Source organism: Drosophila ficusphila, unplaced genomic scaffold (genome assembly GCF_018152265.1).
Source record: "Drosophila ficusphila isolate 14025-0441.05 unplaced genomic scaffold, ASM1815226v1 contig_723, whole genome shotgun sequence".
NCBI lineage: Eukaryota > Metazoa > Arthropoda > Insecta > Diptera > Drosophilidae > Drosophila > Drosophila ficusphila.
The window spans coordinates 492425-518677 of NW_025064662.1; the positions used below are offsets into that span (position 1 = coordinate 492425).

At 40.7% G+C, this 26253-nt stretch overlaps 5 protein-coding genes and 1 long non-coding RNA gene across 8 annotated transcripts; 3 read left to right on the forward strand and 3 right to left on the reverse strand.

Annotated features, from left to right (window-relative positions):
- Nucleotides 1-43: 43 nt before the first annotated feature.
- LOC108089202 (gamma-tubulin complex component 4 homolog) lies at nt 44-2649 on the forward strand. 2 transcript variants are annotated; one of them, XM_017187349.1, is made up of 8 exons: nt 44-187; nt 243-387; nt 443-734; nt 797-953; nt 1014-1520; nt 1586-1955; nt 2018-2294; nt 2412-2649. In XM_017187349.1, the coding sequence occupies exons 1-8, from the start codon at nt 119-121 to the stop codon at nt 2563-2565; spliced, it is 1971 nt and encodes a 656-aa protein (XP_017042838.1). In that variant the 5' UTR covers nt 44-118; the 3' UTR covers nt 2566-2649. The 2 variants fall into 2 exon arrangements, with proteins under 2 accessions (XP_017042838.1, XP_017042839.1); XM_017187350.1 differs by having other exon boundaries at nt 449-734.
- LOC108089201 (conserved oligomeric Golgi complex subunit 4) lies at nt 2348-5383 on the reverse strand. Its single transcript, XM_017187348.1, has 8 exons — nt 5210-5383; nt 4412-5148; nt 4040-4355; nt 3859-3989; nt 3192-3795; nt 2951-3136; nt 2671-2897; nt 2348-2604 (listed from the first exon to the last, which is right to left on the reverse strand). Exons 1-8 carry the CDS (start codon nt 5294-5296, stop codon nt 2562-2564), a joined length of 2331 nt encoding a protein of 776 aa, XP_017042837.1. The 5' UTR covers nt 5297-5383; the 3' UTR covers nt 2348-2561.
- Nucleotides 5384-5892: 509 nt separating this feature from the next.
- On the forward strand, nt 5893-7754 carry LOC108089142 (alpha-ketoglutarate-dependent dioxygenase alkB homolog 6). The gene is made up of 2 exons (XM_017187263.2): nt 5893-6017; nt 6073-7754. The coding sequence occupies exons 1-2, from the start codon at nt 5988-5990 to the stop codon at nt 6730-6732; spliced, it is 690 nt and encodes a 229-aa protein (XP_017042752.1). The 5' UTR covers nt 5893-5987; the 3' UTR covers nt 6733-7754.
- On the reverse strand, nt 6926-8928 carry LOC108089141. Its single transcript, XM_017187262.2, has one exon. It carries the CDS (start codon nt 8671-8673, stop codon nt 7780-7782), a length of 894 nt encoding a protein of 297 aa, XP_017042751.1. The 5' UTR covers nt 8674-8928; the 3' UTR covers nt 6926-7779.
- Nucleotides 8929-9062: 134 nt separating this feature from the next.
- Nucleotides 9063-25396, reverse strand: LOC108089139 (unconventional myosin ID). Of its 2 annotated transcripts, none has more exons than XM_017187258.2 (10): nt 25240-25396; nt 24600-24775; nt 15565-15867; nt 13980-14199; nt 12127-12352; nt 11683-12066; nt 11543-11622; nt 10026-11426; nt 9806-9963; nt 9063-9746 (listed from the first exon to the last, which is right to left on the reverse strand). In XM_017187258.2, exons 2-10 carry the CDS (start codon nt 24686-24688, stop codon nt 9578-9580), a joined length of 3030 nt encoding a protein of 1009 aa, XP_017042747.1. In that variant the 5' UTR covers nt 24689-24775; nt 25240-25396; the 3' UTR covers nt 9063-9577. The 2 variants fall into 2 exon arrangements, with proteins under 2 accessions (XP_017042747.1, XP_017042748.1); XM_017187259.1 differs by lacking the exon at nt 25240-25396 and adding an exon at nt 24840-24863.
- Nucleotides 25381-25797, forward strand: LOC108089144. Its single transcript, XR_001771269.2, has 2 exons — nt 25381-25493; nt 25765-25797. It is a non-coding gene; the product is annotated as an uncharacterized LOC108089144 (long non-coding RNA).
- Nucleotides 25798-26253: the final 456 nt, after the last annotated feature.

Sequence of the window (26253 nt, forward strand, 5' to 3'; positions counted from 1 at the left end):
AGAACCCCTCTTATACTTATCGATTAGTCGATATTTTCTCCGAGCCTCAACAGTTTTAGGGTGACATCTCTACCGGACATCTGGCGCAAAAAAATAGTATAAAAGTTGTCCACAAATAATGATCCATGATTTAATACTGGCTTGCTTAAGCCATGATCTTGAAGGACTTGGTATTAAGGCTTTTGAGGTGAGAACAAATATGGTAGATGATATAACCAAAGCTTTACAAACTGGTTTTCTAGGACACAACAGCAATTGACGAGTTTATACATCCTTGCGAGCGGCACATATTGTTGGATATTTTAAAAATCATCAAGGTTTACCATGAAGTCGTAGAATTTGCGGAGTCCTCGGGATCGTCAAAGTGTAATTCTGGCGAAACGCAAGGTATTATTGGAAATATAACATTGTTTTTTGGAAAAACAATTAACAAATTCTTTAGCGGTAGATCCCTCACCTGGTTACTATATGCTAAACTTATCAAAAGGCATCCAATCTGCCCTTGAGGATTATTATGAGGAGATTTTTCAGCTGGTGTCGTATTGCCAGGACAACGAGCGCAAATCGCTATCATATATACACGATGCCCTGCAAGTCAAGTTACCCGTTCTCTTCTGCCTGAGAACCCTTACCATGGAGATCCAAGTGCGCAAACTGCGGGGATGCTCCATGCTGTATTACCTCCTTCAACGTTCAGAGCACGGTGACATTCAGCTGGAGAAAGTGCTAAAGAAGCAAGTTGTCATTTTACCAAAGTATTTCGTGGTTTCCTGATTTTAATTAATACATTTTTCAGAGTCATGCAGCCTGTAAAGTATGCCTTCTTTGCTGGCCTGGCTCATTGGCTTTTATTCGGAGTTATTGATGATGTGCACTCGGAGTTTTTTATAAAATATACTCCAACCGATTCAGAGGATAGTAAGTCATGCAAATCAGCTAGTAGCTCTTTTGTCGTAAGTGCTCTAAATCACTATTTTTTTATCATATTGTAATCCTATTAATTTCTTTTCCAGGGTGCGGATAAAACCCCAGAGGATTATATTTGGCAGTACGAGATTAACATGGATCAGCTGCCTGGATTTCTGTCCATTATTGTTGCTGAAAAGGTACTATTTGTGGGTCAAACTGTTTTGGTCTTTAAAATGCGGGGAAACGTTAAGACTAAATCCAAAACAGACCCACTTGCAGTTAAGCTGGCTGAAATGTCGCGCGATGATATTTACGAGTTGTGGAGCGGAAGAGAGTCGGAATTCTTCAAAATGGTCGAAGATCTCAACAACGATGATACAATTAATGTCTTCCGCGTCGAAAACGCTATAAACGATATCAAGAAATATGTTAGCATGCGACTGTCGGAATTAGCTGTGAACGAAGTCGACCTAGAACGTCAAATGGGTCTAGTTAAGGACTTCTTTCTGTTGGGGCGTGGGGAGTTCTACTTGGAGTTCTGCAGCCAATTAATTGGAACAATGGAAACATATCGTGAAGAACGTTTCAAGAATATTACTAGATCATTTGAGGTACCATACATATTCTTATTTATTTAGGCATTCATTGTAAAATAACGTTTTGTAATCAATTGCAGCTTGCAGCTACTGTCATGGGAATCACCGATGACTTGGAAAAGTTTTCACTCACTTACCAAAGAATCTCTGGAGAGCCAGAAGAAACTTCCGATTTTCACATTTTGCAAGGTCTTACCCTAAAGTACACATATGAGTGGCCTTTAAATCTGTTGTTTTCTCCGAAAGCCATTGAGCGATACAACAAGATATTTCGGTTTTTACTTATCATTCGAACGTTTCAATACGAAATACAAAGAGTTTGGGCCAAGCAGACCTGGAAGGCAAAAACAGAGCGTATAGCCCTAAATAACAAAATTGTAAATCTTCGAAATCATCTTATGTTCTTTTTGAACAATATGCAGTATTACATTCAAGTGGATGTGCTTGAAAGTATGTTTTTTTGTTTATTATAACTGGTGGTGAGTGGTTTCTCAACTCTTTTTTTTTTACAGGTCAATTTGGAATTCTTTTGAATGTGATTAAAAGCAAAGCTGATTTTGAAGAAATTCAGAGAGCCCATACGATATTTTTGGCTAATGTGCTCTCACAATGTTTTCTGCTTACCGATTCGAAGGAGGGTCAAATGAATATCACTGGATGTCAGCCACAAAACCCGATTTATGGAACCCTTCTTAAACTTTTTGGCATATGTGAAAGGTTTGCACACATTACCCAAGTGGAAAATCCGCCTGACGACTTCATGGCTGAAATCGACAGTCTTAATGAAAGGTAAGTTATAAATCGGAATGGATAAATACAATTTACTTTAATTTAATAAGGCATTAGGTCAATCATTAATTTATTTACGCAGGTTATATAATTATAACAAAACTTTGTTTTTTACAGATTTGGTGTTCAAATTGCGAGCCTTATCAAACTTTTAGTTGATGTAAAAACCACATCGTGCCTGGGTCCACTTTCTCAGCTACTATTGCGATTGGATTTTAACCATTGGTTTAGTGGCAAACAAAACTTGTCTGAAGAAAGTATTTTTCCTTAAAGCTGTAATCGTTTGATATCTTCAATTCGGAAGTCGCTCCTTAAAACACGTTAAATAAAATGTAAAGCAATGTTTTGCATTTAATTATTTTACGTTTTCTCTTACCTTAGGGTCAAAAATGTGCGAACTTCATTAGGTGTTAAGTGCCAAGTTGACATATCTTTATTATTCTCGGGATTCCAGTATTCAGAAAGCTCAGAAATCTTGTCCAGATTCAAAAGAGTGGCGATTTGAGAAATCCGTGTCATCTTGTCTCTCACCGACCACGATGTGGCTCCTGTTAGATAACTGCCCAAGGCACGAACTTCCTGATCGAGAACCAGGCCTCCAAGCTAGAAAATTAAGTTTACTAAGCAATATCCAAAAAATATGTTTAAAAGCGTACTCTGTTGAATGTGATTTTTTTAATAGCCCGCTCCAATTGAATTGTCACTTCTGTTGCCAGAATGCTGACAAGGGCATCGTAGTTTCTTGGGCTCAACGAACTTTTAAAGGAGTTTAGCAAACCATCCAATTGCACTATGAAAAACTGAACAAAAGTCTCCCCAGCTTCGTAGGCAGCAAGTTCTTCCTGTTAAAACAAATTGCAAGTTATTCTCAAACTTTAGTTTTCTCTGCGCTCTTACCTCATTTAAGTTGTGACTGTAGTTTAAGAACTGATTGATCCAGGGGTTAAGACGTGGCTTAATAACACTGGATCTCAGCTGCTGCATTCCGAAGTCAACCGTGGCCTTCAACGCATCGCGCACTGCTTTGAGTTCCGTAAGGCAGCTGTCAAGTAATTGACGTTCCACCGGAGTCGTTTGTGGAAAAGTACCAGAAATTTCCTGCTCCATGGTCTGCCACAGTGTCTCAATATATTCTGTCGATATGTCAGCATTGTTAAGCTGCACCAGGAAATTAGCGCGATTTCGATCGGCATCGCTGGAATGTAGCTTTCCCTGTTGCAACGTCGTTTGAATGGCATTATAAGCCTGAGCCAAGTCAATGTAGCCCGATGGATAGCCGCTTTTAAGGGGAGCTTTAAGTGCAGACACAAAATCACCATCTAGGCAAGCAGCCACGTTGTTGATCACAGCACACGTTCCATTTATAGATTGAGTTGTCAAGGCCCTTCGAATGGATTTGCGAAGGATGAAGAACACGTCGTCCACCATGGACGAACATTGCTGTCCAGCTTCATAGGTATCCAGACCGATGGCTTTAAGAACGCTTTCCTCCATGAAATATCTAAAAATTTAATTGTAGAAATTTATTAACATCGGCAAGTAATAACGCTATTAATGAGCTCACCTCTCCAAAAGCAAATATGTGCTCAGAATTTCTTGCATGTGCCGGCTCAAGTCCGAGTTCTTTATTATTTTTTCGAAGCGTTCCATGATTTCAGTTTGTTCTTTTTCAGGCACACAAGTCTCCACATGAACCTGTAATTCATTTATTAGTTTATGAAATGATATTACTTTTTCTTTCTTACCTGTAAGCGACGTCGCATAAACCGAAAGTACAACTCGACTCTGGCATGCATGACGGTTAGTTCAGCTATAATGGCATCGATTTCCTTCGGGTTCAATTTGTCCACGGATCCGCCAGATGGTTTACGATAATGTCCTAATGACTGAATACTGTTGCTGCTGACATTTCCACCTCCAGCTGATCGCTGGGTGGATTCGTTGACTTGTTTGCTGCGGTACTGAATCTGCCGATTCTTATTGAACTCCATCAACAGGTTCTTCACCTCAGTATCGCATTCGTGTTGCAGAATAGCCACCATGTCAATCAGAGATGACGAACTGAAGGAAAGTTACATAAATCAAAAATGAAGCTAAGTAATTTTTAGGTAACCTACGCTTGTCCGTAAAAAGCTTCGATAATTGGCTGATTAACCTCCACCACCCTCGCAAAGTTCTCCAGAATGGCAGTCAAACGATCTGCGTAAGCCAATTGCAGACGCGATTCAGCTTTGGCAATGTCCTGGGCATTTCGCAGTTCCTTTTGTGCTTTGTTGGCCAATTTCTGGCAAATGTAGAGAGAAAACTTTTCGATCCCGGTGGTGTGGCAACCGACAAGGGGGAATATTTTAAAGAATCTCTCCACAGAAGCCAAATCATCAGCCTTGACTGCCTCATCGAAACGTTTGGCGATTAGCACACGGGTCTTCTCGGTGGCATCCTCCAGCGTCTTAACCGCATCGCTGACCGACGTAATGGAGCCCTGAACATCGTCAGCGGTTCGCCTCAGGAGCTGCTGATCCATCGCCAGGAAACGGGCAATGTGGGTGGCGCTCTTTTCGTAGTCCTCCTCGCTGATGGCCTTGACAACGCCCTGGCTGCACAGGTGCAGATCGATGAGGTCATGCACCCGCTGCTGGCACTCAGAGGCCCGGCACCTGGCCAAATCCAGCCTGCGCACCTTGGCACTCACGGATTCCGCCAATTGGGCGGTGTTCACAATCTGTGCGTTTAGTTTGTTAGCATCACTGTCCACAGTGTGAAGAAGCGTCAACGATTTCCCAATACCACTCATTTTGGACTCAATCTGGCACTGTTTGGCCAACAGGGACTCTAGTTTCTCGTTGACTTTTGCCTTAATCCGGGTAAAAACATGAATTAGATTCTAACCGGAATTTTATTGACTTGGCACTCACCTCTTCTTCGGCAATCCGTAGCAGGGCCTCATCAACCTGTTCATTTGTGCTGATGTCCAGTGCACTCAATTGATCCAAAACACTCATCTTGCACGGATTTTATCCGGATTCCCGGACCAGCTATATTTAAATTACCACTTTTTTTCCAACTGGCTGATACGTGGAAAGTTTGTTTTGCTTTTAATAGAGATGTGAAAATCCGCAGTTCCAACAACAAGATGTATCGGAATGTGGCTTATCGATAGTTGGAAATAGCTGGCAACGCTACTTTTTGGCGCAATTTTAGGGGCACTCAGGAATTTGATTTTGGTCAAGACAATGGGTTATTTTAAAACGAAATATTTAATTGATTTCCAACGTTTATTTGGGTAAATCAAAATAAACCTATTTGAAAAACTATGATTTCTTAAATTTGAAAAAATTCCAGTAAGAAATCTGTCCGGCTTTGATATATTTTTGTTAATTTCGCAGATTACTTATAGTATTTTTTTTTTTTAAGAATGGTAATTCTTTTATATAGATTTCATTTCGTTATACTCAACGATTCAAAATATTATTGACAAACCGTTGATCCCATTCTGCTGCCCAAAATATGAAGAAAACTTAAAACGAAGCTTTAAAATGTTAACCGCTGTGACCGATAACAGTCGAAAAACGCGGGCACTCTGGCTTTCCCAATCAGCTGATTTGCAATTCAAAGCCCAACAAAAGTATTGATTTGCAATAACCGTAGGATTAGCTTAGCGTAGAATTCCGATAGATAACCGTAGGCGTAGACATGGATTTTACGGGCTTTGAAGTGCGCAAGGTAAGCTGTCAAAAAGGTAAAGATTTTGTGATTATCCTTTCGTATCCTTTTGCAGTGCCCTTCGACTGCCATGTACATTCCAAACTTCATCACTTCCGAAGAGGAACAGCGCATCCTGAGCCACATCGAGCGAACTCCGAAACCGCGATGGACGCAGTTGCTCAACCGAAGGCTGGTCAACTACGGCGGAGTTCCCCATCCCAACGGAATGATCGCTGAGGAGATTCCCGAGTGGCTGCAGAGCTATGTGGACAAGGTGAACAACCTGGGTGTTTTTGAGTCGCAGAACGCCAATCATGTCCTGGTCAACGAGTATCTGCCAGGCCAAGGAATCCTCCCACATACGGATGGACCTCTCTTTTATCCCATCATCTCAACCATTTCGTGTGGAGCCCATACAGTTCTGGAGTTTGCGAAGCGGGAGGACACCTCTCTAGAACCAGAAGCTGAAGATGATCAGCTTCCCCGCGAGGTTCGCTTTAAGTTGCTTCTGGAACCGCGCAGCTTGCTTATCCTGAAGGACACACTGTACAGCGACTATCTACACGCGATCGCCGAGACCAGTGAGGATGTGCTCTGCGATCGGATCTGCAACTACGATCTGTGCGAAAACACCTACAAGATTGGGGATCACCTCATGCGCCGATCACCACGCATTTCCCTCACCATTCGCAATGTGCCCAAGACCAGCAAGATGAAACTGAAGTTCTGCTAGGTCTACGCTCGCATTCCGCACTTAGATGTTGTTTGCCATTGGCTACAGATTATACACACAGATGTTGAGTAAACGCACGTTAAACGAACCCACTGAATGGGATCCCTGGGATCCAAAGGACTACGATAATCTGCAACCTGAATCTTCCGCTAGATGTTTAAGCACTCGCACTAGCACACTAGCTCGCAAGCAATCAACGTTGGCCCACACAAAAGTGCTTTATTTATACCGTTAGCATTGTGTACATATATAAATGTTTGTATTACGTATTTACGGAGCAATATGTTGGTTGACCCGATCCGGCGAACAGGCACGGGTTGTATCCCCCGATTCCACCTGACCGCCGGCGGCCTTTAGTTTTAGTTACGCGAGCAATTGATGGGAGCAATCCATGGTCTAGATTTGTGAAATATATTGTTAACTACTGAGGTGTTCCTTTAACTGATGGTGATTATGATTTGCTGAAAGTGGTCAGGATCGTAAATTACTATGCAACAGACTGATAAATTGTTTGCAATAAAGGGTTGTTTTAGAAAAGGTTATAATGTTTAATAACTGCCTTTATTTAAACTTACAACGATCAAATTATGAATATGTGAAAAATAATTTACGCTATTTGTTTTAAAAATGTTTGAAGAGGGCATAAACCAAAGAAAATATTACACCAATAGTTTGCCTAAACTTAGCCTTCTTTCGAAAAGAAATTACTGTTTTAAGTTAAGTAAAGACTGACAAAACAATTTACCAAAATTATCTGTGAACTTTGTTGTAAATTTTCAAATGTGTTCTTGCCAGTCTTAACTTAGCTTTATTTTTCAAAGCCAAAATAATTCATAATCATTATCAGTTAAAGCAGTACCTCTTACATGTATGGTTGAATGGAGCGTTTGGCACACCAAGTGGCCCGTCCTTGCGCTTCATGCTCCCGAACTCCCGTGTCCAAGTGTATTTTTGTAACCGTTTTTTCCACCGCGCACCGCAGACAGAGCGAAGAGTTGCCAATAAACGTTACTATCCACCCACTGATCTTGTAATCCCTTGCAGCTCCTAGGCCTCCGCTTCCTGCCACTCCAGCCGGAATTCACGCTCGAAGACCAGGCGATCGTAGAGCCGCACCTCGCTTATCCTCGCCGAGATGTCCAGCCGGAGCTCACTGACCGCCAGGTGGAAGTTCTGGCGCACTGTTCGCTGTTTGTCCGGCGTCAGCTGATTGAGGGGCTTCCGGAAGATGCTGACGATGCGCTGCAGATGGTACTCCACGCTGGCACAGCGGCCGATGCAGACCCACAAGTTCTCCGGATCGTGGATGTTGCCCGGAAAGCGGGTGCGCTGATCGAAAGGCGCCTTTCCGGAGAGCAGAGCTCTCACTTCGGCCACGATCTCCTGGTGCGTTCGAAGATCTCGCGTGCTGAGCGTAGTAAACTCGTACTTGTCGCAGAAGTACATCAGCTCAGAGATGGCCACCCAGGACTGAGAGCACAGAGTGGCATGCTGATTCGACCAGTTGGAGTAGCCAGCTGTACTGGAGGATTTGGTAGTTGCAGCAGCAGCAGCAGTTGTTGAGGAAGCGGTTGAGGAACTGGCATTGGGAGCGGGCGAGGTGCTCTTGGGACTGCCCACCTTTGGCTTGGGCGTATCCAGGCCGTTTGTGGACCTCCTCTCCATGCGCTGCAGCTGCTCCATTTCCCGCTCGTGCTCCCTGGCCCGCATGTAGGCCTCCTTCTTCTGTTGTAGCTCCTGCAGCTTGGTCATCTTTGGCGGCGACATCGACTTTGTGAAGATCGAGGGTGGAGCTGGCGGAGGAGGAGCCGGCTCCCCGTTTGTGTGGGCAATCGAAGTTGACCCATTTGTGTCCAGCGATGCACTGCGTCCGTACTTCGCCCGGTAGCGTTCCAGCGTGTCCAGCGAGAAGCTGAGCTCCTTCTTGATGGCCTTCTGCATGGTTTCGTCTGTGAAGGCTTTATGTAATCACCTTGGATTGTTTCGGTGCTTCGAAGTGCACGCGTTCCCTTCGAGATTTTACAAGCGAATGCGAGCGAACATTCCGCATAAAAAGAGAGACCGATCTCTTTATTTTTATCTTTTATCAATCGGCGGCCAGCCTTGTGCACTTTATTTCGGTCTCTGCCAATACATTTTGATTCGCACACGAATGCGTTTGGGTTTGAAGCACCATTTGAAAGACCAGCAGATGCAGATACACAAATATCGAACGCACATTTGGGGGAACTCATGTTGAAATGACCGAAATTGATATGCCATTTTAATTTAGATCAAGGTTGAAAGCAATACTGGGATTTCGAAAAGCTTAAATTTTGTAATTTCCTCAGTTTTCAAGTACAAAGTTTACAGTTTTTATTTCGTATATTATTAAAATAATATTAATTGCGAATGGCACACATATGTTCGTGAACTACGTTTAAGTACAAACTTGTTTCGCTGATCAATACAAAAGGTTTGTCGTGTGCTGTGAATCATATTTGAAGAAATGCACAAAGTACATTTAATACTTTCTTGTTAACTCGTCTGCCAGCTCAACCGGCTCTCACATGGATGGTAAATAAATATCTCCTTAACGCATAGGTAATAGAAAAATGTACAAAATTACAATCAATGCCTCGATCAAACAAACACACAAAACAGATAGGACTAACTAGAAGACGTTTTTTCTAAAAACTACAAAGCGGTTGTTGTTGTCGTTAGCAGAAGGCACGGTATACACAGAGTTGACTTGTCCGGTTGGACAAAATTGGGTCACAAGTAGAAAAAAAGGGCGGACTTAACCCTGTCCTTAAATTAAGTTCCATAATTTACAATACGATTGGGGAGAGAAGCTCCGCTCCCATTAAACGCAATATGATGCCGGCACCTCGAAGATGATATTGCCCTCCTTATGGTGGAAGTTGGGAATCTCCACGTTTGAAGCTGCCTGCACGGAAATAGTCCTCGACTTGCCATTCAATCGGCAGGCAATGTTGCTGCTCACATCCACACGCAACTCGGTTGCAGTTAAGCTAGAAAAGGGAATTATGTTTAGGATTCGGTTTATAATTAATATGGGGTTTCAACTCACTCGTGGTACTTCTTGCAGATAATGCCCACCAATTCGCCAATGCGATCTTCCTTGAGGGGAGTGTACTCGCCCTGCAGCGAAAACACAAAGTCCTTGTTTTCGGACGAGTGGAAGACAATCAGTTGATCCCGTCCAGGAGTAACACTAATGGAAGTCAACTGTAAAGGGAAAAATTTGGGTTTAGTAAGGTACTATTTGATCTATTTGGTCATCTACTCACCTCTCTGATTCCAACAGAATGCTTCATTAGCTTGAACTTCCTCTTGATTCCCTCCAGCTTGTAGATCATTGAGTCGGTGATGAAGAAGGCTCGATCTTCCTGCTTGTTGTGGTGGTTGAACTTCTTGGCGAAGGAGGAGAAGTGCACCTGGCGGAAGGAGTCGCCCACTTGGTTCTTCACGTTCCGCACAATCGTGTTGTAGACCTCGTAACCGCTGTTGTCCTGCGACCGAGCGAGGTAGTCACCCAACCAACGGCGCTGCTGGCCCCAATAGGGACGCCTTCCAGCCAAGGCGGTGGCTGCGATGATCTGCAGCCGCAACTGGGGCCACTCGGAGCGGGGATACTTGCGCAGGATCATGCAGGCGCGCCAAATGTCGAACAGCCTGTGCAGCTTGGCCTCCGCCTTTCGTCCGGCGAGCGGCGGCTGCGGCCACTGGATGCTCTTGCCGTAGTCCCTCATCTGCTTGGCGTTCCGGAATCGATTGGCCAGCTCCTGGACGTAGCTGCGCAGCTTGTACGTCTTGTAGGCCCGCATGATCGCAATGGCCGCCTTCATCTTCTTGTAGTTCCTCCTGGCGATCCAGCCACGAACTCGTTTCTGCAGCAGGGTCACAATATGCGGTATCATCTCGTTCCTCTGCTGCTCCAAGGCAAACAGAGTTTTCGGCGAGCGGATGAAGATCTTCGTGTGTCCGTACTTCACATCCTGCGCAAAGCCGCGCTCCTCGATGAGAACCCTGACTCCATCGCGATCGCTTCCAGCCCGGAAATTGGGCCAAGTGTACTGCGAGATCATCTTGTAGCGCAGCAGGAACTTATCGTAACGCTGGCGATGCACGAATCCTGCGCGACGAACGCGCAGATTTTCCAGCAGACCCAGATATCGCACCTGGTGCTGCACTCGCTCCTCATCGAAAACTGTGGAGCTCTTAATATCATTCGGCTTGATGCAGCGCACATAGAAGGGTTCCTTCTTGAGGAGAGTCACCACCAAGTCAGCCATCGATCTCTGGAAGAGGGTTCCGGCGGTCAAGGGTCTCTTGGTGGTCTTCTTGATGTCCTGCGCTCCCTCGGGCCACATCTCACTCAGATTGGCGTCCTTGGACCTGTGCAACAGGCGCTTGAAGTCCTGATACAACGTGTCCTTGTTCTTCTCGATGAATCCGTTGATGTTGTAGATCACATCGCCGGCATAATGGGTGATCCGGAAGTCCTCGCGGTGCTTCAGCTCCTTGTCCGTCGGCTTCAGCTGGCGACTCGTGTAGTGGGGGTGTTTGCTCAGGTTCTTGTCCATCGCCCCCAGGAGTGTATCATCCGTGACTTTTCCTACGCTCAGACAGGCCTCGTCCATGATGGCGATTATGCCCTTGTGCGGCTGCTCAACCAGGTCGCAAATGATCTGGAATTAAGTGTTTTTGTGGGTTAGTTACTTTGGTAACTGTTTTCCTTCTTAAAGATGATATCCGATAGATATACCTTCGAATAAAAAGTTACTAATTAGTGTTTAAACAATACCTTGTTGTTGAAGTAATCAATATTGGTCCATTCGATGCCCTCTCGCTGATACTCCTCCTGCTCCTGTTTCAAAACCAATTCTGAAAGGGATGAACCAAATAATTAATTTATATTCACAGTAAAATATGCAAATATCTCACCTATGAACAACTGCTGCAGTTTCTCATTGCAGTAGTTAATGCAGAACTGCTCAAAACTGTTGCAGTCGAAGATCTCGAATCCGTAAATATCCAGCACTCCGATGACCGAATTAAATCTCGCCTGAGTTTTGCTACCACGGAAGAGGATTGCCCGGTTGATGCGGGAAATGATCCAGGTGAAGAGGCGATCGTAGATGGCCTTGGCCAGAGCATCCTTTCCGTACTCCGCCTGCGTGGCATTGTGATCCTTTTGCATCACATTTCCTCCAGCGGCAATTACCCTTTTGGTTAAGGCCTCCGAGAGTTCGGATTCAGTGACCTGGAGCAACTTGGCAGTGGACTTCAAGTGTTGTTTATTGCTGATGACCAACTCATCCTCGATGGCTGTAATTTAATTTAAAATGAATATAAATTCTTTGATTATACTAAACTATTAGTACTCACTTTGAAATTCCACATTTCCCAAGTGCAGAATGGCGGCAATTGTTCGCCAAATGGTCTGCACCTCGTCCGTGGAGAATCCCAGGGTCTTGAAGGCATTGCAGGTTCCCTTATAGTCGGACTTCTCAGTCAGGATGTCCATGCTTCCCTGGTTCAAGTAGTGATATTTGCCGGTTTCCTTTTGCAGCTCATATTGTCGCAGTTCGTTGTCGTTGGCTCCACGAAGCAACTAAAATGGAATACGATATATATGGTTGGAGGTATTAATTTAGCAATTGCAACCATTTAATAATAAATTCATGTCCATAGCCATGTCCCAAGAATTTAGCACAGCAGACAATTAGTAGACGTGCTAACTATAATTGAACTTCCGTTTTCTGTTTTCTGTTTGGTAGTTGTCATTTAAGTTAAGGAATTGCAAATTTTAGTGACAAGTTCAATTTTAAAATTTTATCATAAAATTCTTTTATGTGTTATTAAACCAGAGTAAATAACCCCCCAATCAACAGACTCAGGGCATATTTTTCCTATTATATCATCCCAGATAACTTAATAATATTGATAACTTAATTTATCAGTTGAGTAATTTGCGTCCTCACAACTTTAATAGATATTTAACGTTGGGAAAGGCATAAACGAACTATCAATAAAAATCTAAATGCTTATCGGCGTTTTTACAGGTGTGAGTCAGTTTAGGTTCTGTTTATTTTTCTAGAGAAAAAGTACCCTAGGTAGTCATAAACAACAATATCTTGGCCATGTTAGGAATTTATGACCGATGCAGACTTTCATAATATGGCACAATATTTATTTTGGAGTCAATTTTAAAAATAAACAAAAAACAAAAGCAAATTGTCGATCGCTAACAGAAACCAGATCAAATATTCCACTTGATTAAGTGTTTCCAGATGATAAATGTGCTAAAAGTGTCTCACATTGATCAAATACTTTCGATACACATCGGATATAGCGATCAATTATCACCTCAACGGGTTAAATTGAGCTGATCAATGGGTGGGAATATATTCGAATCGCGAGTGGGTAACGCCTTGAATAATGAGTAATCTGTTAAATTGTGACGTTTTATTTTTTCTGCTTTACTGGATGAGTCTTTTGTGAGACTATTTTATCATGTTTTCCATGATATCATCAGATTGTAAACGCTTAGAATGCGAACAATATAAACTGTGTTTCCAGCTGTCAGCTAACTTAATTAAATTAATGAATAGTTTTCGGGTTTGAGATAATTGAGTGTGGAATGTGTTCTTTTTGACTTTAATCAGTTAAAAGAATGTTCTCTATATGTTTTGCATATTATCTCCATGAAACAATTTAAAGGATGTAAATAATTAAAATATTTTGGATATTTTGGAACGGAAGAACGGAGTGACAAAAATTAAAAATTTTGATACATATTTTTACTTTTGTTACTTTTTACTTTTTTATTACTTTTACTTATTATTTTTTTACCACCGAACTTGAAACTTAATAAAGTCATATAATAACAGGGTGTATATATTTTTTGTATATTGCCCCCTCATAAAACTATATCAAATGGCCTCAACACTCAACTTAAATAACCACCTATGTTTACACGCCTGCGGGAAAGCTGCACCCGAAAACAAAAAAAAACGAGCGACAATAAATGTCTAACCAGCCGAAAAAAAAGCATCATTGCGGGAACAACACGACACCCCAAAGTACATAATTTGGAAACCACCCACCGAAACACCTTTCGTCACCTGGCACGCGTCACGCTGACTCACTTGGTAAATAATCGTGTACTTAATGCCACACACGAATAGCTTCCCACAGCAACAGCTCGATCCACCCACAACTAACAACCCACAACTCACCTGGTAAAAACTGTGGAAGTTGCGCTCTCCAGGCTGCTGCTGCACCACTCGCGACTTCTCCAGGAGGTAGTTGGTAATGATGCCACCCACGGGATCCGCCTTGTAGTCGAACTCGATGTCCATGTACTTTCCGAAGCGACTCGAGTTGTCGTTGCGATTGGTCTTCGCATTGCCGAAGGTCTCCAGGATCGCGTTGCTTTGGATAAGGACGTTTTTAACTCTGGGATATGATGAAAATAGAAAGAATAGGATGTGTTAAACAAATGTGGACTCGGGACATTAAAAAATTGAACCTTAGTAACAATAAATAATAAATGATTACATTTTTAAATACTTCTTATAATATTTTAAAACGAATAAAAATGTTTAAAACAACACCAAAAATGGACTTTAAATTAAGTAAAACTTGGAATTATGTATTTCCTTTATATTAAATTAAAGAACCATTAAAACCAACCATTTAAAAGCATAATCTAAGAGCTTCTTTTACTACCTCAGACTCAAATAAACTAAAAGCGACCACGAATAATGAATATTCTGATGACAAAAATTAATTTTTTCAGCATAGCAGATTACAATAAAGAACTCGTTAAAATCAAATCGACGTTATTAAAAAAGCAATCAAACTTAATAAAGGTTTCCTTGGAGCTTCACAAATTCCCTTTGTTCCTTGGGAAAAGTAATTTGGAAAATGGCACTCGCCCCAATCACCCAAACTATAGTAAACGTCGTTTTAAATTTCATTCGAGGCACTAAAAATTGGCAATTTAGTTCGTCATTGTGTTTGGGGCTTGGTCGCGGAGGTCTTGGCGCTCTTTTTCTTTTATGGGGCACCTTAAACTACACCCAAGTGATAAAAGTTCCTGGGGCAAAGTGGTTGGTTGGTTGGTCGGTTGGTCGGGGAAGGCAATTAGTGGGGCAATTAATTTGGCAACTTAAGTTGCAGGCCGTCACTGATGTCATCCGGGGTTATGGGTCACGCGATGACCATGTGAGCGATTATTGCCCATCTGGGGAATGTTTAATTAGCAGGCGCCTTGTACTCAGGCTCCCCCAATGAGAATTCCATTGCGCATTTGCATGCAACACAATGGCCAATCTGAGTAGTTTTCTCTGGGATCCACATGTTATAGATCGAGGAGGTTCGGTTCCCATCGCCTGGTTCACAGTATTGTGATAAGGCCGAAAGCGTTCCATCATCCTATGCATATAGAGTGGCTTTGCCACCCAAATTGATAGACATATTTACTATGTAAGCGGGGCAAACTGCTTGGGAGCGACTAAATTAACTAAACTTATTTGCATTACCTACTATTTAGGGCTTTCAACTTTAATTCTCCTGGTACTTGGTAATTAAAAAGAAACGGTGGTTTTGTTTGGGGTAAATGTTTGGAAGCATAATTTAGTTCTTTTTTGTAAACAATAGTTTCTGAATTAAATTACCCGTTCGAGAAAAGAATTTATTGTTTAGAAAGATTTTAAATTTATTTTTAAAGGATTACAAATTTCTATTAGTCTTTCTATCTTTATTTAAAGACTGTCTTTCTATTAAATCAGTGATCATAAAATATTATCTATCACTCACCTTTCGATCTCGTTCTGTCCCTGGGCATTTGTCACGGCAGCAATGTACTTCATGATGATCTTGGAGGCTTCGGTCTTTCCAGCTCCCGATTCTCCGGATATGAGGATGCAGGTGTCCTGCTGGCGCTGCTTGAGAACCCTGTAGGCGGCATCGGCGATGGCGAACAAGTGCGGGGGATTCTCGAAGAGCTCCCGACCCTTGTACTTGCGGATCGTCTCCGGATCGTAGATGTTCATCTGTCTGTAGGGATTCATCGAGACGCACACCTCGCCGATGTATGTGTAGATGGACCCGACTTGGAATCTGGGAAAGAGCAATGGATGGACGAACATTACTTGGTGCAGTGTTTGGAAAGGCATTTCCCCTGGTATTACGCAATAGATTCATCGGGGTTGGAGGTAACTAAAATAAATGCTGGCTGGGAAAATAAGTGGGTGTTGAAGGCGGGGCACCAGAACCCCCGTCGTTGGCGCCTGCAGCTTTCATTTCGAAAATTGCTTTTCCAACATCCGTGGATATTCGGGTTTTCATGAGATACCTGCTCCACACGACGTGCCGATCAATATAATTGACCGCTGCTATGTGGATCAAGTTTTCGATCTATTTTCCCGCGTTTTTGATTGACTGCAATGGGCTGCATATGTGGATGCATTTGTTTTGTGCTCAATTTGTAAGGCGCCAAAAGATTGGGTATAAAAGTTGTTGTGTTCATAAAATGCATTCGGTTCGGTAAGTGGGTCACTTTGGATATACATATAGACAATGAAAATAGCTAATAGTCTTCTATTGAATTGTATGAGAAGGTGAAATATTCTTTTGGGGAATATGTTAAATTGTATAGGAGTGCTTAAAACAAAATAAGGGGAAAGTTTTAATTTTATTTCTTACTTTTATTACTATACGTGTAATTTTAATATCTCAGTGCTAAAGGTTTTACTTAAACCTAAACATTTTCTTTCCAGCTACAAAATCAGTTTGCACTTAAAGTATAAGATTAGTTAGAAATTAGTTGTCATGTACTCAATTAGTTTTACTTTGAAATTGTATTGATAACATGTAGACATTTTCATCTATCTTTGATAATATAACAATTTCAAGTAGTTTGGTTGTTACTAAGAAATCTAATTTTATTTTAGTTGGAAAAACAAATTTTTCTATTAAAAATTTCTGGTATCATTTTAATGAAATCAGTAATGAACTCAATCCTTAAGCCTTTAATACTACCTGCTTATTTCTTCGGTAATTATATCACAATATGCTCGAGTTTTTACCCAATTTCAGTGTCCGTCTTAATGAACTCATTTGAAAGCCAACCCGATGCAAATTAGTGGCCACGGTTCCCAAGAAAATTACCCAGACTGGCCCGAAAGTAAGAGTTACACCATTACCGACTACAAATTGCCCCACAGATGAGCCACATAACCAAGAGTCCAGCCCATGCCGTGCAACAAGTATTACAAAACCCTGGACATAGAAATGAAAAAATAAAATACAGAAACTGAAACTGAAACCGAATAAAAATGAAAATGAAGTACTAAATTAGCAGACAAAGAAACGGTGAAATTGTTAAAACCAAAGCGAGTCAAGTCTAAGCCAAAACCAAACAGTTAGTCGTTTTTGTTAGTCCGAAATGAGGGAATGAAGACGATTAAAACAATACACTTAATACGCGCATTTGTTTGTATTTATGTTTTGGCTGCTGGTCGGGGCCCATTTCCCCTTCTGAAACACATGTTTTTACTTAACTTTTCAGTGCTTATTTATAGATGGCTGCTGGCTTTTTTTTTCTGCCTTCAGTTTCTTTCCGTTTTTGGTTTTTTTTTTTTTTTCTGCTGCTGCTCTCTGTTACTTTTGCCGCCCAGACATGTGGGTCAAAAGTGTGACAGGCGACAAATGACTAAACGCCGAACCACTGAACTCCAGCCGATGGCCAAGAAAGCAAGTGTTTAGCACGCTTTTTAACTATTTGGGGCCATCGTTTTGAGTTGCACTCAGCGGCAAAAGGGCAGGCAGCAAATGGCAAGCCTCTTAGCGCATGGAAACCCAATCCGAAAAAGTTTCCACCGCCGCGATTTCTATGATTTCCCCCAAAAGAACCATATACCAGTACACCATATTGACACCATGTGGTGGGGGCGTGTGTGTGTGAGTGTGTGGGGGTGGGTGAACGCCCACGGTGCGTATGATTGACAACACGTCAAATTTTGTTTGGCACCCGCATGACTCCCCACTCAACTCGCCTTTTGCGGAGGAGGGCCCAACTGGGCTAAAGAAATTGTCAGCCGGCAGGCAGGTAATTGTCGAAAACCGGACTTATTGGTCAGCAATTGTAAATCTCTGTCAAATGAAATGGGGTTTTGTTTTTTATTTGGGGTCATTGCTCGGAAGGTGTATGAAAAAAAAAGTTACAACCCTTTGAGATAAAAAAGATAAACAAGATAGCCCAAGTTCAACAACATTACAACTCTTTTAGAACTGGTCGAAATACTATATTTATAATTATATTTCATGAAAACAAAAGAAAACAAAACTAAAAATATTTTTAAATGTGTTTAACATTATGCATTATTTAACGTAGTTATAAAATGTGTGTTTTTGAGATTATTTAAGATGGTACAATATACAATTGTTTAAAAAGAAACAGCATAACGTATTTTTTATTTCATTCAGTAAACTTTCTTTAATAATAACAATAAACCTCTTATCTTGCAAAAGTATGACATATAACAGTCAAAATAAAAAAAAAACCCAAAAGAGTCTTATCATTCGAAAACTCTTTGCTGCACCCCATTTGTCATAGTTATCTTCTGCTGTACTTGCCCTCCAAATTTACCAAATATTTTTTTATTTTATTTATTTACTCAAGTGCCAACACATGATTTCAGTCTCCCCCTTTTGGATTCTCCAACAGAAACATACATAAATTAAGTTCTTATTGCTGTCTTCGCACATTTTCATGTTCATTCTTTCGCGCACTTCATAAACTCGTCTTGGATATATGTATATTCGTTATAACGACTGTCGTTTACTGTGAGTGTCTTTCTTTACCCACAGCCAAATGACGTAATCAAGATAAAGTAAAAAAAGAAAGAAAACAATTATATCGACATACTCGTACACTCGACTAAACGAAATTCCAATAGCCAGCAACAAATTGTTCTGATGCACTTTGTGTTTAAACATTTTGTTTTCACACCGATACTTTTATTATTTTTACTGACTCATCTTCCTGAAACCGAGAACATGGCATTGGCATCTAGTATTATTTAATAAAAACATGTATCAGTAAACAAATTGTTGGCTTAGAGTGCTAACAAGTGTGAGTCAGCATTGGGTGCTCTAAAGAGCGATTTGCATATAGCCATTAATAAATTGCGACGCCTTCTCGTGCCACCCGATGAATCATTTGATTTGGAAAATCGTACTCCATCCCAGACGGAAAATCAATAAGCTAACAGTGCATTTTTCATGGGCAAAATACAGACGGCGCTCGGAAAATATTTGCCTGGGGCTGACGTCATAAATTGGTCAACAAACTTGGCTTTTATTGGGTCAATGTTTTTATTTGCCTTAATAGGGGTTTGTTTATTTTGTTATCTAATTGAATTTAGTCGATTTATTGACTGCAAGCTTATGTGTGAGGGAAGTTTAAAAGAAATGGTATATCTTCTTTTTGGATAGATGTTAAAAAACAAAATAATAAAGTATTCTATTTACATATGTACCTATAAATATTATTAAAATTTTAAGCAAATAAAAAATACTTTTTAAGAATTGTTAAAAATAAATAATTGCTTTTTTTTAAGTTTCGAGGTTTTGAAGGTTTTCCTATATTCCCCCATAAAACCCTAAAAACATTCCTGAATAATTAAAAATAATTCCCTTATAAAACAGCGGATAGGTCAAGTTCCCTCATAAATTTGTTGAACGTCTGCCAATAATAACTTTCATGGGAACCACAACATCGGATCGGATCGTAAAAGCTGTTCCATCTCATTATAAAACGTAATTTTCCTTTTCTAGTTCCACTCCTGTCTACCGACCATCTGCAGAATTTTCCCGAGATACTTTTCAACGATGTTTTCCATTCTCCTTTGCCTCTGCTGTTATATTTTCCCTCAATTTGCGCAATGCAATGCACAATTGCATCTGGGCCATGCCTTCGAATTAACTTCAATTTACACCAGACTCAAACGCAAATCAATTAACAGGAGCAGAAAAAAATGCCTGAAAAGTCTGGACGGCAGGCCGCTAAAGACTTGTGTAAACGAAATGCAGATGCCACTGGATTTTCCTCGGACTTCTGCTCGAAGTAGAAGTTATTGCAATGCGAATGACAAACATTGCCCGGATCTGGATAAACAAATAGAGCGGGAATACTATGGCACTCCGCCGTCGTCTAGACGGATACTCAGGTCGTTCCAAGACGTTGCCCCTTTCCATTTCCATTTCAATTTCCATTCTCATTTCCATTTTAGAGGTTCAATGCTTTATGCTTTTCTTCCGAGAATTTGCACATTAACCAAGTTTATGGCTCGGCAGAGGAGGAAAACACCGGCAGAAAACAGGCAATCAAATCGAAGCGGTTACGTTATGTAAATGATTTGATTTCCGTTTCGCTATTAGAAGTGCTTATCTTGGGGCAATTGGCTTGATAGCCCTTATCGAATGACTATATAAACTTGCAAGGTGAAAAGTAGGGTGAGGATCGGGTGGTTTTATTCTTTGTACTCTCGACCAGCTGAAAGACTTCCTTTGAACCATCAGATCCAAGACAATGCAACTCCCACTACCTTTCTGCACTCTACAAATAAACAGACAATCTCTGATTGCCATCGGAAATCCAATAAGCCTCCTTGAAGTCTTTAATGGCTTTCTTCCCCTCTGAAAAAGCTGAAAATTGTTTACGTTTCACGGCATCTTTAATATTTTTCCACATAACAAAGAAGGGGGAATATCGCACGGTTATCAGCTGGGAATGTATAAATAAATAGTCGATATATACAATTGGCAAGGAGAAGTATTAACGGGCATAAATGGAAACCTAATCCAGTGGAAGGTCTCGCCGCAACAATTGCATAACCGAAAGTTAACTTATCACCTTGGCGCAGGTATCAGCCATGGTTATCGAAGTATACTAGTATGGTATAGGCGCCTATGTATAAACGGTTTTCTGCGACAAATTCCGGCACTTCGGTGGAAGTGTGCAATCTTATCGCACCTTTGGCGCTGTTCAAGACCTCAGTACATAAATAAATATAGAAATGCCTTGCCATATAGCGCCAAAGTTGGTTTCAGTTACCAAATATAAGGGGGTTTTTTCTATTTTTGATAAATAAACATTATCAGTTCTGGCTAGGCGATAAGATCGTTCCTTTTGAGGAATTACTCAAGTGAAGGTACCCAAGATTTTTGACAGTCATTGATTAACATGCAGCACTTTAAATAGCCATAAATTCTCGTTTTATTTACTTGGGTTTGGGTTTTCTGTTACCTATAAACACACCTATCTTTCCAAATAAAAAATATTTTGCTTAGTGCATTTTAGTGTTGCCTGTGGAATACTAAAATCTAAGCCTTGGCACAACCAAAAAGTACATAAAATAAAATCAGTAGAAGTATAAGCAAAGTGAGAAGCATTTAAATGAAAATGAAATGCAGTTTGTCGTTAACATTGAAAGTGGATATCGTCATGGGTATGAATCATCAGCTTATATAGTTGTCTGGAATCGCTGATATATTCGCGCTCGATTTATGAAGTGGCTGAATGGGAAGACCCACTTTGAACTCTCAAGAACTTTTGTTAAGTGGGTGTGCTGTGATAAGCCTTAAACACTGATAGGAATAAAAAAGGTTTGTCCCCGAAGGATTCCTTGAGTTTACAACTAGTTGAAAGAACCATAAACTTCTTCAATAACTGATAATAGATAATAGAATATTAGTCCAAAGGTTATTGGGCTTGCTTTGCAATAAAAAGTATAAAATTAAAATATATACGTAAAGGAATTATATTGGCAATGAAAACATACTCGTTTACAGATCCTTCACCTTGTCACACAAAAGAGATTTTCCTCGTTGTCAAACATATCACTTAACAAGCCAGAAAATATTATCAAAAAATTCATTGCCCCAAATAAATGATTTCCCAGAGGCAAAAGTTCAACGGCAGTTCATGGAAAAGACGAGGGCTGTAAACACTGAATCAACCAGAAATATAGGCCAAATAAATGCGTAAACAAGTGTCGAAAATACAGAAAAACAAAGCCCATCGGCTAAGTAGACACAAAATGGGGCACTTGAAAGTGATGCACTCGGGGCAGTCAAAGGGTCAAAGGGCAATCAATCAGGGATTTTATGGGGTTCTTGGCCCTCCCGTGAGGACACTCGACTTAATGACAGTCGTAAAATTGGAATACTGTGAACTTGGTTTGCGGCAAACAAAGATCGTTTCTGTTTTTTGGGGATCGAGGAAACTTTTCGGTCGTTTCGGGCAAGTGAAACAAGTTTTCATCCAAACACACATTTTTTTCCCCCGTCTTCTATTTTGTGGGTGAGTCTCGGCCAAACTGACGCCATCAACCGGTTCGTATTTTGGCTACGCCATGGCATTTTTTTCAGTTTTCTTTCTGTTGACTTGAGTATCTGCAAGATACACAGAGTGACTCACAGCGAGGGGATTACGTACATTTAATTTATTTAAAATAAATTATTTCTAGAGGTTTTTATAGGCTACCAAATAGTATAATATAATATTGTATTTGATGTGTGTGATGTCATCTGCCAAACAGGTACGCTTTATATAGCATTGCAAACTAGTTGCTTATATATTTCCCATTTGATTGATTTACCCGATGCACCATGCCAAATGAAAGTGAGTTTGTTTCGCTGGATTTCTTTCATTTCTTTCAGGTTTCGAGTGCAATTTCCAATTACGTGTTCGCTTTTCTCGGCTCTTTGGCGCGTTTTTGACCCTCAATTTGTTGGGGCTTTTCGCAACTTGGTTGCCTCTGAGTTTTCCGGCTTTCCTGATAAATATTTATTAATGCATCGCAAATTGATTTGAGTTATGCGTTGCTCATGTGAGCTTGTAATACATGAAAATCGTGTTTAGTAACACAGCATTTGCTCCGATTATGTAATTAATCCAATTTACACAGATTCATTTGCTTGCGATGCTTTGATAAGCGGATTGCGAGCCATCAAAGTGGGTTAACGCATCTTGGACGGTAATTTGTTTTTAATTATGGTCTTTCAACACTTATGCAATCTACCAATTAAGTAGATAGGCATACGGTTTTCCACCGGCTGGCTCGGCAATTAATTTCCTTTTTCGATGGCGATTTCAACTGACAGCTCACTCAAGGCGAACGCATTTTGTTTTTGGCTTATCAAAGCCAAGCAATCGTAATTGTGATATATCGTCGGAGTCGGTTCAGCAATTAATATATATGTTTACTTATTAGATGAATCAGTGCTGGATTCATTGCCCGAATAATAGAGTGAATCAGTATACCCATTTATTTATAGGCATTGCAAAATATTTAGGGAGAGAGAAACCGAAACAATCATTAAAACCGACACAGTGCCACCGAACTCATTATCATAAAAGTCGAAGCGAGACCACAGATTTCCACTATTTAGTAAACCTCTGCTAATCAGTTGAACAAATACGTGGACGGCGAGAACTTTTCCCGATAATGATCGCTTTTTCATGAAAGTTAGCCAGCCATGCAAACCAGCGACCCGACAAAAAGGAAATATATATGGGGATATATTCCAAAGGAAGCTCTTGCAACAACTTGTTGACAATCGGAACGAAGTGAAATGATATACGGTCCATGTGGGTTGTGCTGCGTGGTCGTCGGGGGGTTAAGGAACTTTACATAATGGGCACTACAATAGCAGGAAGCTAACCACCTGGAACCACAATGCCGGCCACACAAATATTGACACTCCAAAGGGAGGGTGCCAGTTGATTTAGAGTGCAACTGTAACAAGCATTTCACTTTCATAAATATTTAACTTAGATATTGGTGTGCTAAGTGCATTGCTGTAATGTTTATATCAGATTCTTTCTTCACAAAATTGTAAATTTATCTGTTGTATATATTATTAGATTACAATGTCTAAAAATTAAGTAGAGCTTTAAATACAAATAGAAATTTTTATTTGAGAAGTCAAAAGTTATTGTCTTAAGCTCTTAAAATTTAAATAAATGCATTTTGTTTTCTGGACAAAATCTTTTCTCAAGACACCCCCAAAAATCAAACACCATTTCTCATTCCATTCCATCCAAATTGAATTAAAATGCCGCTAATGAATGCATTTAAAACCGAAAGTCATGGCACAAAAAGAAGAGTTTAACACTTTAAATGAGCATGCAAATGGGTCCATTGAGTGCGCTCTCGAGTGGAACCACAAGTTTGAGGAAGGGGTTAAATGGGGGAGATAAAGTCGGGGGACGTGGAGCCCGACTTTAATTGAAATGCCGATAAACAAATCCAGTTTAATCAAGTCGGAAAAGCCAAGAACCGAAACCAGTTTTTCTGCGTGGCAATTGATCAAAACAGAAGCCTTGAACTAGACCAACAACTTGGGGAAAAAACTCGAGGAAAAGTGGTTCCAAAAGGGGAGGAGTTGGGGGGTATTGTCGATTAAATGGAGAAGTAAACAGAGGACAAGGCCACCAGGTGGAATCAATAAACACGCTGGTCATTCGCCAGTTGGAATTGCATTACAAGATTGAATTGCGGCTTGTAAACTTTTTATGACCACGAAAGAAATATGTGTGTTTCCAAAAGCGGAAATCATTTGAAAACTTGAACGACTTTAAAACTGAGAAACTTAGTAAGTTACGTGCATAGTACTATTTTATTAAATAAAAAATATTTTCTTAAATAAAAATATTTTGAACATAAAAGATTTTTGTAAAATTTTATAATTATCCCATTCCTAAATTTCTCCAATTTAACGGCAATAAGACTTTTTGGGGGCTTTAAACTTACAAATACTCTTTGGAACTTATTGGAACTTACCTCTTTCGCAGGTTGTCCATGAACTTCTCCATGGACACGTGATCCAGGAGGACGAAATCCTGCACTCCAGCTTCCCGTTGCATTGCCATGGTGTCCGGTTGTCCTTTTTACGTTGCTCTTGAACGGAACGGAGAGAGGATCGAAGGGGTTGCTAGCTGATAACTGCTAATTGCCGGCTGCAAAGGTGAGAGTTTGGACTCAGGTAAGCACACAGGAATTCTCGCAAAAACACACACACACCGAAAAAGTAGAAGCGTTCACTTGGTTTTTGTTTTGTTTTTTCTTTTTTTGTTTGCCTTGCCTTTCGCGTCTCGCTTCGAATTTTAAATATACACGTACATATATATAAATAAAACTAAATAACGTGTTGTTGCCGCTGCCAAGCGATTTTTATGTTTTATGAGCCAATTTCGGCCGCTTCTGCTGATTGCGACGAATAATTTTCGCTGTGACAACAGACACGACGACGAAATCTGAACGAAATCCGACGAAGAGGCCCGGAGATCAATAAAGAATATTTCTGGACCGACCCGATCAAACGATCACTCCAATTGGAATGGAGCAGTGGGGCAAAAACGGGAACAAGATCGGCAACAATAAAAATAACGAGAACTCGATCAGGAACCACTCTCAAACTCACTTATGACCACAAGTTTCGCGACGTCGCCCGATGTAAACATTTATTTTGGGCTCCACAGTTTTCGGTTAGCTGCGGTCTATATATGCTTTGGATCGAAGCGAACTAGTCCGATAAATATTTGCGTCTGGACTCAGGTTCGGCGGATTAATGACAACAAACGGCCGTCTCACAACCGCGTTCGTTTGGACCATGGTAAAACAAGAAGGGGATATCTCGTCGGGTCCATAAGTCCGTTAACAAAATTTTCAATGAGAGTGAGTGAAAGAGTGTTTGCCAATAAGTGCGAGAGAAACACCAACTGCTTACCCCTTATGCGGTGCATTGGGTTTAAAATGGCCTGTCATTTACTTGTATATTTGTTGATTTTTCGCCTAGCCTTAACCCAATTTTATAAATTAACAATTCAAAAACATTGGTTTTATATCCCTTCTACAATTGCTTTTTCGAATGGAGCATTCCACAGGTAGTCTCGCCCTTTTGGCCGCTGGAGGGGTTTTCTGCAAGCTGCTAACATATACTTTACAGAGTTGCCTAACGGACAACGTTTTCCTAATCTGTTAAAAACTCTTAGCGAAACAGAGAGTGCCAACCGAAAGCTAACGGACTAAACCCGAACGATTTGGCGTCAGATTAAAAGAGAGAGAGAGAGAAATAAATCAAATGAGTAGTACCCTTAATTAATGGTGAAGAACTTTGATGGAGTGTAAGCGCGGACTCCAACCTGTTTGGTACAAAACGAACATTTTTGTAAAAGGCCATTGGTTCTAGAAATCTTTTTATGGGTAAGCAATAAAAAAACCTTGGCTTTATCAATTGGCTCATTTTGCATTTCTATACTAATTATCTTTATAAATATTTTTTTTTTTTGACCAAAATTATTGCAAGTCCTTTTACACTGGTTAAGTACAAGTACACAACGCGTGGAGGTTTACGATGAGGAGGATGTAGGTCTTACGGTTTACTGATCTTTAAATATTATTATCTGATTATATCGTTTCTGTTTAATTGTTTTGG